Genomic DNA, 13,408 nt, shown 5'->3' with positions numbered 1-13,408 from the left:
CATGCGCCAGCTTGCGGCAGCTTGTGGCGCGTGCGGCGGTGGTTTGTCTCCTGATAGCTGGCGCCTAGAACAACGGCAGGAGGGTGTCGTACGGGTGCTGCGAGGTGTCCCATGCTGGAAAAAATTCTGCTATTGCTTAGGGAAGTGGAGGGGGAGAGAGAAAGGGGGCTGCTTTGGGGGAGGGGTGTGCTGGGGCAAGACAGCATTCATGCTTTGCTCGGGGGGGAAGACAGAAGGGGGCCATGGAGAGACAGGCAGGCATGGCGCAACAGAGAAATACAGGCAGGCAGGGAGAGAGAAACACAGAGAGACAGACAGACAGCAGCCAAGGAGAGAGAGACAAAGAAAAAAAAGACATACAGACAGCCAGTGGCCAAGGAGAAAGAGACAAAGAAAAAAAACAAAAAACCCAGACAGACAGACAGCAGCCAAGGAGAGAGAGAGAGAGAGAAAGAAAGAAAGAAGGAAAAAGACCAGACAGACAGCAGCCATGGAGAGAGAAAGAAAGAAAAAAAAGACAGACAGATAGTGGCCAAGGAGAGAGAGAGAGAAAAAAAGAAAAATAAAACAGACATATACAGTGGCCAAGGAGAGAGAAAGAAAAAATGACAAACAGATAGACAGTGGCCAAGGAGAGAGAAAGAAAGAATGACAGACAGACACTGGGCCAGAGAAACAGACAGAAAGAAAGACAGACAGACAGTGGCCAAGGAGAGAGAGAGAAAGAAAGAAAGACAGAAAGGGGGCCAAGGAGAGACAGACAGAATCTCATACAATTTTAAATCTCTCTTATTTTTTTATAAATTTTATAATTTTCCCCATCTTTTCCCTTCATTTCTTCCCTCTGTTTTTTTTTTTTTGGGGGGGGGGTTTAATTGTAATTTTCTTCCATATTTCCCTTTTGTTTAATTCCTTCTTCCCGACTTAGTATGTCTGCCCATGTATTGTCTGCCCTAGTATTGTCTTTACCCATTATTTTATTTCTGATTTTAATTGTACAACGCTTTGAAATATATTGTAAAGCGTTTTATCAAATTTTAAAATAAACTATAAACTATAAATAAACTATAAACTATAATGACAGACAGGGGGCCAGAGAGACAGACAGCGGCCAAGGAGAAAGAGAGAGAGAGAAAGAAAGACAAACAGACAGCAGCCAAGGAGAGAGAGAAACAGAAAGAAAGAAAGACAGACACATCTATTCTAGCACCCGTTAATGTAATGGGCTTAAAGACTAGTAATAGAATAAATTGCTCACTTTTTTATGTTATATTTTAACACCTGTATATTGGATGTATTTATTTATTCCTTTCTGGACTTCAATTCATCTATAAATTTATCATTTGTTGTGATCAACTAAGCATGCATTCTTATTTATTTATATATTTTTATGATATTTTACATTTCGATATGATTTTGGTTATGTGTATTGCGTTTGTTCTTTTATTTTGTTCATATATAGTGTGTTGACCCCTGAGATAGGTGCCTTCCAACACTGAAACACGATGCCGTGTTGGGTCTCCTCTATTTTGGAGTTCTACAAATAAAACTTTTACCCTTAGTGTATATACTCGTATTCTTCTGTTTGTTTTGGAAGTCCTTGTTGGAAACTACTTCTCATTACAGGCTAAGATTTGTAAACATTGAGAATCAAGGACCCCTAGAGCAGTGGTTCCAAACTTGTCCTAGAGAACCACCAGGCCAATCGGATTTTCAGGCTATCCCTAATGAATATGCATGAGAGATTTGCATATAATGGACGTGACAGGCATGCAAATCTGCTCCATGCATATTCATTAGGGCTAGCCTGAAAACCCGATTGGCCTGGTGGTCCTCCAAGATAGGGATGGGAACCACTGCCCTAGAGAATGACACAGTGACAGAATTTGTCCCCGTCCCTGTGAGAAACCATTCCTGTGTCATTCTTTAAGGAGAGAGGGAAGAATCAGAGTATAAATGGACACAGCCACTGGTGTAGAAGGACTGAGGTTGAGATAGACACTAAAGAACCTGGACCTGGGTTGGCCACTGTTGGAAACAGGATACTGAGCTTGATAGACCTTCGGTCTGTCCTAGTATAGAAATTCTTATGTGAGCCAAGTATAAGACAGTCAAGCCATTGTGACACCACTGATGAGGTTGGCTGTTATGCATTGTTGGAATGAGGCATTATGACATCACAATCTCAGCTCTGGACTGTTGCCACTATTTGGGTTTCTGCCAGGTACTTCTAGACTCTAGAACAGGGGTGGGCATCTCCGATCCTCGAGGGCCAGAATCCAGTCAGGTTTTCAGGATTTCCCCAATTAATATACATGAGATCTATTTGCATGCACTGCTTTTTAATGCATATTCATTGGGGAAATCTTGAAAACCCAACTGGATTCTGGGCTTCGAGGAGCAGAGTTGCTCTAGAGAATGATACAGGGACAGAATTAGCCTCTGTCCCCATGCTTAACCATGGGAAAACATCCCTGTGTCATTCTTTAAGGCAGGGGTCTCAAAGTCCCTCCTTGAGGGCTGCAATCCAGTCAGGTTTTCAGGATTTCCCCAATTAATATACATGATATCTATGTGCATGCACTGCTTTCAATGCATATTCATTGGGGAAATCTTGAAAACCCGACTGGATTCTGGGCCTCGAGGAGCAGAGTTGCCCACCCCTGTTCTAGAGAATGATACAGGGACAGAATTAGCCTCTGTCCCCATGCTTAACCATGGGAAAACATCCCTGTGTCATTTTTTAAGGCAGGGGTCTCAAAGTCCCTCCTTGAGAGCCGCAATCCAGTCAGGTTTTCAGGATTTCCCCAATTAATATACATGATATCTATGTGCATGCACTGCTTTCAATGCATATTCATTGGGGAAATCTTGAAAACCCGACTGGATTGCGGCCCTCAAGGAGGGACTTTGAGATCCCTGCTTTAAGGAGAGAGAAGAATCAGAGTATGAATGGGCTCAGCCACTGGCCCCTCAAGCCTTACATTGAAGAATGCTGGTATAGAAGGACTGAGGCTGAGATAGACACTAAAGAATGACATGGGATGATTTCCCACAGGGACGGGGACAAATTCTATCACCGTGTCATTCTCCCTGACACAGGCAGTGTTGGGTCAACAATAAAATTACTAACCTGAGTGTGGCACCAGTGCCATCATTAGTCTCCTGGCAGTCTCTACATTTTGCAGTTTTTGCTTGTTCTCTCTACTAACTGGATAGTGTCATGGCAGTCAACGTTGATATTCAGTGGCATGATCCAATTAAGAGTTGGTGGAGCAAGTCAACAGGATTTAACTGGTTAGGAGCCTTCCCATCCAGTTAAGTCCCATGGACCATCAGCATCTTAATATGCAAACACCTAAGAATAGAAGCTCTATTTATAAAAGTTACGAGCAGTGGCGTAGCGAGGGTGAACAGTACCTGTGGCTGTGGTGCCCCTCTCCACCCTCTTCCACCCCCCCCTCCCCCACCGTGCGTGCATGCCCCTTCCCCGTACCTTTTTAACTCCGGCGCAAGCAGCCACCAACTTGCTGCCTGCATCAGCTTCGGCACTCTCTCTGACGCCACGTCCTAGGCGTGGGTCCCGGATGTGACATCAGAGAGAGCGCCAAAGCCATTGCGGGCAGCAAGCTGTTGGCTGCTCGAGCCAATGTTTAAAAAGCACAAGGGAGGGGGAGTGCACGTGTCAGGGGGGAGGAGTAGGAAGTGGGGCGGAGAGGAGGCGGGGTGCCGGCGCCCTGAGCAAGACCAGCCCCTGACCCCCACCTCCACCATTACTGCGCCACTGGATATGAGTACGCCCACTTCAGAGCAGGTGTAAATGTATAGGCATTTAATAGACTTAAAACCAGTGGTGTAGCTGTGGGGGGTGGGGTGGGGGGAATGACTCACCTTTGGCTCAGGGCCCCTTCTGATTTGGTGGCTGGCGGCGATGCTAAGCCCCGCCAGCCGAACAGATCTCCTCGCGAGCCCTGCTTGTGCTGCAAGAGCAGTGCTTAAGTCAGCAGGCGTGCTTCGACCTTCGACGCCAGCCCTCGTGCGCACGCTGAGTTCAGCGACTGAATTGTTTGTGACGTTGAAACGTATTTTTCACATCTCCATAAATACTACCTGGGAGCAACACTGTGAAAGCCGAATATTAAGGTCCTCTCTTTTACTAAGCCACGGTAGAGGTTTCTACCGTGGCCCAGGGTGCTAAATGCTCCGACGCTCATAGAAATCCCATGAGCGTCGGAACAGTGCTGAAGCATATACGTGTGCATATAAATAGGATGATCAATGCGCCAATAATATAAGTTAGATGATTGATTATGGCATAATCATGCCAATATTGATAACTCTGTATTGTAACATCTCTACAGAAGCTCAGGTAGTGTAACACCATGAGCTTCTGTAAAGGTGTTACACTACCTGAGCGTCTGTAGAGATGTTACAATACAGAGTTATCAATATTGGCATGATTATGCCATAATCAATCATCTAACTTAAATTACTGGCGCATTGATCATCCTATTTATATGCACACGTTTATACCAAATCAATTGTCCTACGTTGGAACAAACAAGTGGGGGTGCTACAGAGTTATGCATAAAAGATTGGTACTCCAGGGAGGGAGGGTTCTTGAGTGGGCAGATTTGTTGGTCCACCGGCCCTCTTCTGCTGTCATACTCTATGTTTCTATGTTCCATGCTGCAAGTAGAAACCATTACCACAGCTTAGTAAAAGGGGTGGGAGGGTAAATTAGGACATGGCGTTGCCCCTTCCCCACTTTCTTTTGGTTTCTGTATTGTTATCCTTGGGGTTGTGATTTCCTTTTTTGTTGTGGAACATAACAATGGGATTATGGACCAGAGAGCACAGAAATATACACAGAACAGTTAGGATTTCAGCAGTGGCGCAGTAAGGGGTGTGCGGACCACCCCGGGTGCCGAGTTGGGGGGGGGCAGCTGCCCCGCTACGCTCGCACCCTCCCTCCCCCTATCCCGTAACCTCTGTATTATCTTTGCTGGCGTGAGCAACTTCTGCCTATTGCTCGTGACGATCGGGCTCCCCCCTCTGAATCACTTCCGGGTCACGGGGCCAGGAAGTGACGTCAGAGGTGAAATCCGGCGCTGGTGCGAGGAGCATGCTGCTGAAGCCACTCGTGCTGGTGAAGATTTAGAGGCACAGGGAGGAATGGGGGCTTGGAAGGAAGGGGGGGCATGGAAGGAGTGGGGATGTGGAGAGGACGGTGCGGGGGGCGCCTCCTACCCTTACTTCGCCACTGGATTTCAATTTGTCTCTGATTTCCTGTGTGACCGTGGGCAAGTCACCTTCCTCAGAAAACCCATATTATCTCATCTACGCAACTTTCAGTCCAGTACCTCAACCATTGGTATCTTTTCTCCAAGCTCTTGGTTCCTGTGTCAAACAGTAAGAACATAAGAATAGCCTTATTGGGTCAGACCAATGGTCCATCAAGCCTGGTAGCCCGTTCTCACAGTGGCCAATCTAGGTCACTAGTACCTGACCAAAACCCAAAGAGTAGCAACATTCCAACATCTCAAAGAATAGCAAGATTTTGGAATCCCAATGAGAGCAACATTCCAGAGCTGAGATTGTGATGTCATAATGCCTCATTCCACAGTACCTCAGAGCCAACCTCATCAGTGATGTTATAAAGGCTTAATTGTCCTATGCTTGGTTCATGGAAGAACATAAGAATAGCCATAATAGGTCAGACCAAAGGTCCATCAAGCCCAGTAGCCCGTTCTCACGGTGGCCAATCCAGGTTACTAGTACCTGGCTAAAACCCAAGGTGTAGCAATATTCCATGCTACCGATACAGGGCTACCATGCTACCGTGTACTTTGCTGGTTTCTTTTCAGTGTTTAGAAGATGAACTGCTTTACCTTTCAGGGTTGCGTATTCAATTCTCTGTTTGATTTTGGCCAGTTCCACCATGTAAACAGCTGACTCTGTCATGACAAGCTGTCGCTGCCTCGGTTTGAACCCATTCCTGTCGTATTTAGTCACTGGTGTGCAATACTGAAATAAAGTAAGGTGTGGGGGGGGGGAACTTTTAGATACTACGCTCACTGCTGATAAATAAAAGGCGACAAAGTCTGGGCCACATTCTGTATAATGCGTAACATAACATCGTACTTATAAACTGCGTAACCGTTAAGTTCAACACGGTTAACAAAAGATTAATAATAAAATAACATAAAAAGCATATAAATTATTTCGCCAGGTACTTTGAGAGAAGGTAAGTTTTCAATTGGGTTCTAAAATATTTGTAGGCGCAAGCGCTACACAGCAAAGGTCGAAATGCAAACTTTCCCCCTTCCCTTTCCCTGTACCTTTTTAACTTCTGTGGCGTGAGCGGCGTGCCCACGTCGGCGTCGGCTCGCCCTTTGATATCACTTCCTGGGAGCGGGTCCCGGAAGGGACATCGGAGAGAGCGCCAAAGCCAACGCAGGCAGCAACCTCACTCCGAGGAAGTCAAAAAGATATGGAGGAAAGCAAGCGGGACGCGTGCATGCGTCAAGGAGAGGAGCGAGGGAGTGGAGAGGAAGAGGGGTGCCACCCTTTAGGAAGACTGCGCCTGGAGCGGATCCCCCCACTCCCCCTTATTACACCACTAAGTAGAAAGAGGGGGGTGAGGGGATGGTCTGCCCTAGGTGCCGTTTTGCTAAGTGCGCGGCACCCCCTTCTCCTCTCTGCCCATCCCTCACTCCTCTCCTTGCCACATGCGCACCCCTTGTCTTCCCCCCGACCCTTTTTTTACTTCCACGGCATGAGGTTGCTGCTTGCGTCGGCTTTAGCACCCTCTCTGATGTCCCTCCGGGACCCGCACCTAGGAAGTGATGTCACAGGGCGAGCCGACACCGACGTGGGCACGCTGCTCATGCCGGAGAAGATAAAAAGGTGCGAGGAAAGGGAAGAGGGTGTGCACGTGGCAGGGTGGGCGGGGAAGAGGTTGGGGTTTGGGGCACCACCTCCCCGGGCGCCACTCACCCTTACTACGCCACTGATCACGCCGATTACAAAAAAAAAAAAAAAAAAAAAGTTGCACGTGAGCCCTATTTATCTTCCTTGCCACGCAGAGCTTGTAGTTTAATAATCAACTCTTTTTGATTTGGTGGCTTTGACCTGGGGATAAGGGATTCCCTTCTGATCGTCATAGTGTCGGGTTTTCACTGTGGAAGAGGTAGAGTGGGGTTTTTGTTTGTTTGTTTGCTTGTGTCAGGGGTTTCTGTGCCTCTCTTTTTCCTTTCCTTGAGGGCCGGGGTCTCTAAGGAACCAGGACCTTGGCTAGTTCTAGCTTTGTTGTAGCATAGATGTGTTATTGCCATAGGGGGAGAGGGAGGGGGTAGTAAAGGGGATTTTCTTTTGTTTTGGGGGGTGGGAGATATTCTAGTTGTTGCGCTGTGAAATTTGATGATATCACTGTTGTCACTCTTCTGATCTTGTTCACGTTTCTGATATCAACAATACAATAAAAAAAATAATAATTTGCGGTCATGAGAAACCTGAGGCAAATCAGAAAATTCTTCGACAGAAAACAATTCCAACTCTTGGTACAATCCCTAATCCTGGGTCTAATAGACTACTGCAACATATTATATCTCCCATGCACAGCAACCATGATAAAACAATTACAAACAATACAAAACACAGCCCTAAGACAGGTCTACTCACTGAAGAAATTTGACCACATCACAGAGGCATACCATGACTCACATTGGCTCCCAATACAAGCGAGAGTACACTTCAAATTTTCCTGCCTACTATTTAAAGCAATAAATGGAGACAGCCCAGCCTATTGGAACAATCGACTAGTTCAATCCACCTCAACCAGACATAGGAGAACCCACACACCCTCCAACCAAAAACGTCAAAAGAAATAAACTGTACGACAACCTCCTAGCCACTCAAGGTGCAAAACTCGACCCACAACTCTACAACCTATTGACCACAACCACAGACTACAAAACCTTCAAAAAAGAAATAAAAACCCTTCTATTCATAAAACACATAAAACCGAACTAACACCTGCATCACCTGCAACTACTACATATGAACTTCTAATATCATGTCAACTCAGATGTAATCCTTAACAACTCAAAGAAATGTACAAATTACTCCCTAAATACTTCTAATCTCCGGACAAACCATTTGTAATCCGCCTTGAACCGCAAGGTAATGGCGGAACAGAAATCCCTAATGTAATGAAATATGCATTTTCCTATGCTTTTCTGGTTGTATTCTTTATCATCAATAAAAATTGTTTGAACTTAAAAAAAAAAAAAAAAAAGTTGCACATGGATTCTGAAGTTAGACATTGCTAACGACAAAAAGGACTGCAGAGTAAAATGTACAAGTCGCAGGAATTTAATTAAACGTCAATAAACTATAATCCAAAGAGTGGCTCTCATGCATAGGGACTAGACCCTATGCTTATGAGAGCCACTCTGGATTATAATTTATTGACGTTTAATTAAATTCCTGTGACTTGTACATTTTACTCTGCAGTCCTTTTTGTTGTTTGCTTCACTTGATCCGCTGGATTGTCCTTCGTTTTTGTTAGACGTCGCTAGGCATCCTTAATTAAGTGCCTAGTGGCGCCTGATGTAAGCATCCTATGTGTACAGAGCTGAATCCATCTAATAGCACTGATAAATGATAAGCAGTAGTAGGGTAGTGTGTCGATAACTTTTAAAGCTGCTGGCGCACTGATCTCTGGGCCGCGGCTGGAAAGCACCCGGAAATCCGCGGCTGTTGACGCATGCATGATGTCATCATGTCGACATGCGCACAGACGCAAATGTTTTCCAACCATGGCCCTGAGCTTCCTATTACCACCGGTGGGGGGTGCTACAGAAGGAGGAGAAGGAGCAGGCACCAGCAGACTGACTACAGGACGCACCTCTCGCCGCGACACACAGTTTGCGATACATTGTAGTAGAGAAAAGGGTTGTGTTCAAAATCAATACTTAAACATTCCAGGATAGGGAAGATTATACAGAAAAGGGTTCGACGTATATCGCCTTAGCTGAATTTCTTTAAAAAGATGATAAATAAATATAATGCGTCTAGGAGGGGGGGGAAAATATTTTAACCGGATACAACACACTGACAAAAACCGTCAGTTATTCCTCATAAAACTTTTCATCGGAGTAATATTTGGTTATATGTATTCAGTTAGATTTTGAAACTAGTTTGGGTATTCAGGCAGTCCCTGAGTTACAGATGCTCGACTTAAGTACAACTCATACTTCAGAATGCATTTGATTTCACTGAGCAGTATTTCCAGAGACATAGACTTAGGGCAGGATTAACCCATAGGCCAAGTAGGCACGTGCCTAGGACCCGAAATGGTCAGGGGGGGCCCAATGAAGGAGGGCATCAACATTGTTTTTTCCAAACGGCGATGGGCCCCTCCAGCATCGAACGGCAACGCGGGGCCCCCTGATCGGCAAAAAGGCACCCCCAATCGACGGAAAGTAAGACAAACATGCAACGTGGGTAAGAAAGGCAACGGGAACTGTAATTTTGAAAGCTTCCTTCTGACGCAGCTTCCTGTTTCCGCCTGGGCACATGGTGGGGTGGGGCGGGGCAGGGGGGCCCAGTGTACTTGGGTGCCTAGGGGCCTCGACGAATTAATCCTGCCCTGCATAGACTCCTACACTTCTCCTGCAGCAGATTCAGGAATGATGCAGGGCCACATTAAGAACAGTGTGTGGTTGTGAATGCTGTACCTTAGAGGGAACGCTGATAGGGACAGTTGACCCTTTTGTCAGGTCGGAGCAGAGGTAAGCAGCAAGAATCTTAAAATCTACAAGTTCTAAGTTGCATACAAATCTGACTTAAGAACAGCTTTAAAAAACGTATCTCATTCTTAACCCAGGGACTGCCTATATTCAAGAGGACAAATACAGATATAAATCATTTTACAAATCTAAAGATTGTTCTTATACAACTGGAGCTGTCTGCACGACTGCAAGCAGAGATTCAGAAAATCGACAGCTAGAACTTAATACCTCGCTATCCGAAGAGACTATACCAGTGTGGAAATATCGCCAAGAGAAAACATATTTACCTTGATCCTCTCATTCCTAATTAGCTGTAATGCTTTGGGATTAATGTCTTGTTCATCTAAAGAAAAACAATTGAAAAGATCTTATCAAGTGATTTGTGACGGTAACTATTCTCATTCATATAGCAACCCATCTGGTGTGCCCCAAGGTTCTCCGCTATTGCCTACGTTATTCGACATCTGCATTTCCCCTTTAGGACATTTATTACAGAGTTTAAATGTAAAATTTTATATATACGCAGATGACACTTCTATTTTAAACCCTCTAAATAATTTTACCACTGAAATTTTAAACCAGATATCTTCTATTCTGACTCAGATAGAACAGTGGACAATTAATTTCAAACTGAAACTCAATACGGAAAAGACCAAACTTTTCTTGGCTAGTCCCAACGACAAAATAACAAACTCATTGCTTCATCTTAATGGTCATGACTACCCGATTATTAAATCTATCAAAATTTTGGGAGTCACATTAGACCAACATTTAACACTAGCAGAACACACGAACTTAGTGGTACAAAAATCCTTAGTGGTATCCTGGAATTCTTCGAGACCTGACACTATCAGATCTGCCCACAAACTCAAGTATGCAGGTAAATTAGGGAAATCCCTTTTCTTCAAATTCACTGAGCTTTGGAATAATCTCCCTGCCCCATTGTGGAACCTAGGCTCATTCCAATTATTCCAAAAGCATCTGAAAACCTGGCTTTTCTCCAAAACGTAAAGCTTTCTATTTAAAATGTAAAGCTAGCTATCCTCTTCATAACCTCTAATTTCTTATGTCCTTCCCTCATTTATTGAATTAACTGTAAACAGTGCCAAACTCTATCTTTATGGAGATGATGCGGTATACAAACTTAAGGTTTAGTTTCTCTTCCTCTCTTTTTTTCTCTCTCTCTTCCTTTTCTCATTTTTCTCCCTCTCTCTCTCTTCCTCTCTCTCTTTGTGTCTCTTTTCTCTCTCTCTCTCTCTCTTTCTCTCTCTTCTCTTTTTTTCTCTCTCTTCCTCTCTTTTTTTTCTCTCTCTTCCTCTCTCTTTTTTCTCTCTCTCTCTCTCTCTCTCTTCTTTTTTTCTGTCTCTTCCTTTTCTCTCTGTCTCTCATTTTTCTCCCTCTCTCTCTTCCTCTCTCTTTGTGTCTCTTTTTTCTCTCTCTCTCTCTTCTTTTTTTCTCTCTTTCTCATTCTCATTAAAAGGCGTCATGTATGCAGGTAAATTAGGGAAATCCCTTTTCTTCAAATTCACTGAGCTTTGGAATAATCTCCCTGCCCCATTGTGGAACCTAGGCTCATTCCAATTATTCCAAAAGCATCTGAAAACCTGGCTTTTTTCTCCAAAACGTAAAGCTTTCTATTTAAAATGTAAAGCTAGCTATCCTCTTCTTAACCTCTAATTTCTTATTATGTCCTTCCCTCATTTATTGAATTAACTGTAAACAGTGCCAAACTCTATCTTTATGGAGATGATGCGGTATACAAACTTAAGGTTTAGTTTCTCTTCCTCTCTTTTTTTTCTCTCTCTCACTTTTCTCCCTCTCTCTCTCTCTTCCTCTCTCTCTCTTTGTGTCTCTTTTCTCTCTCTCTCTCTCTTTCTCTCTCTTCTCTTTTTTCTCTCTCTCTTCCTCTCTTTTTTTTCTCTCTCTTCCTCTCTCTTTTTTTTCTCTCTCTCTTCTTTTTTTTCTGTCTCTTCCTTTTCTCTCTGTCTCTCATTTTTCTCCCTCTCTCTCTCTTCCTCTCTCTTTGTGTCTCTTTTCTCTCTCTCTTCTTTTTTTCTCTCTTTCTCATTCTCATTAAAAGGCGTCATGTATGCAGGTAAATTAGGGAAATCCCTTTTCTTCAAATTCAGTGAGCTTTGGAATAATCTCCCTGCCCCGCTGCGGAACCTAGGCTCATTCCAATTATTCCAAAAGCATCTGAAAACCTGGCTTTTTTCCAAAACGTAAAGCTTTCTATTTAAAATGTAAAGCTAGCTATCCTCTTCTTAATCTCTAATTTCTTATTATGTCCTTCCTTCATTTATTGAATTACCTATAAACCGTGCCGAGCTCTATCTTTATGGAGATGATGCGGTATACAAACTTAAGGTTTAGTTTAGTTTAGTTTACAAAAATGCTTTTTTACATTGTGAAAATTAAGAACCATAAAAATATATTTTGATCCTTTATCATTCAGACTATTGGTGCAGGCATTAGTTTTATCTATTTTAGACTATTGTAACATCATCTATTTAGGAGCACCCAACAAAATTATAAGGAATTTAAGGATAATTCAGAACACAGCTGTTCAATTGATTTTTGGTTTAAAAAAGAACGACCATATTGGTCCATATTATCGTTTACTTCATTGGCTGCCTTTGGAGGCAAGAGTATTATTCAAATTTTCCTGTATCTGCTTTAAGTTGATATCGGGATTGTCTCCAGCTTGCCTTTTTCCTCATTTTGTGTTATATAGACCATCAAGAGAAACTAGAAACTTCTACTTATTTGCTTATCCAAAAACTAATGGGTGTAGATATAAGACCTTCTTAGATAGGACCCTGGCATTTCAAGCTGGTAGGCAACAATCTTGGTTAGGTAAATTTATTCAGCAAGCTATGTTATCCTATTGCAGTTTTTGAAAATTAATTAAGACCACTTTGGTTCGATAAGTTTATTACTTAGTGAGTTTTATTATTGAAATTCTATTTTACAAATATTTGAATTTTTTACTGTATTATTGTATTTCACTGAATGTCCAGCTCTTTTTAGTGTAAACCGCCTAGAACTTTTGGTTATGGTGGTATAAAAGAATAAAGTTATTATTATTATTGCACTGAAAATAGCCCGTGCAGAATTTAACAAAATAACTTGGTATTGTTGGGTTTTTTATGTGATAAATGTTACTTAAATTTAATGTATAGCTTTACTAGATGGGATGCTTTGAATAATTTGGCAACTGATTAACATGAAAACAAAAAATAGTGCATACTATTGTGAATAATTTGCATTATTTGGTGGTTTTGCACATGAAGCCAACTTTGCAAAGCTTAGCTCTTACTAGCAGTTCAGCTTCCTTAGCATTCGTTGAAAAAATTGCAGACACCACAAGCTGATGCAAGATTATTTCCTCATTTTCCCTTCATTGAGAGCTAATGAGGAATGTTAAGGAACTAATTGGCTGGGTGTGAAGTAGAGAGTTGCACGGGGACAGAAATCCCACCCATCCCCACCAGGATCCTCTCCATCCCCACCCGTCCCAGTCAGAATCCTCTCCGTCCCCACCCATCCCCGCAAGGAATTACCTCCATCCCCGCCCGTCCCCATAAAAAGCAGCAATTACTTCTGACAGG

The 13,408-nt window shown here is 43.3% G+C and overlaps 1 protein-coding gene across 4 annotated transcripts in view; it reads right to left on the bottom strand.

Annotated features, from left to right (window-relative positions):
• The window catches only part of MYO1H (myosin IH), a 122,664-nt gene that overhangs the window by 7,110 nt on the left and 102,146 nt on the right, over positions 1-13,408 (bottom strand). For all 4 annotated transcript variants that reach the window (XM_033955594.1, XM_033955595.1, XM_033955597.1 and 1 more), the window contains 2 exons: positions 10,085-10,140; positions 5,892-6,027 (listed from right to left, as the gene is read on the bottom strand). In XM_033955594.1, coding sequence (XP_033811485.1) covers positions 5,892-6,027; positions 10,085-10,140 — 192 coding nt within the window. The remainder of the gene's footprint in view (positions 1-5,891; positions 6,028-10,084; positions 10,141-13,408) is intronic.

The sequence above is a fragment of the Geotrypetes seraphini genome, chromosome 8 (assembly GCF_902459505.1).
Source record: "Geotrypetes seraphini chromosome 8, aGeoSer1.1, whole genome shotgun sequence".
NCBI lineage: Eukaryota > Metazoa > Chordata > Amphibia > Gymnophiona > Dermophiidae > Geotrypetes > Geotrypetes seraphini.
The sequence above is the reverse complement of the archived record's forward strand: the minus strand, read 5'-3'. Positions and strand labels throughout refer to the sequence as shown.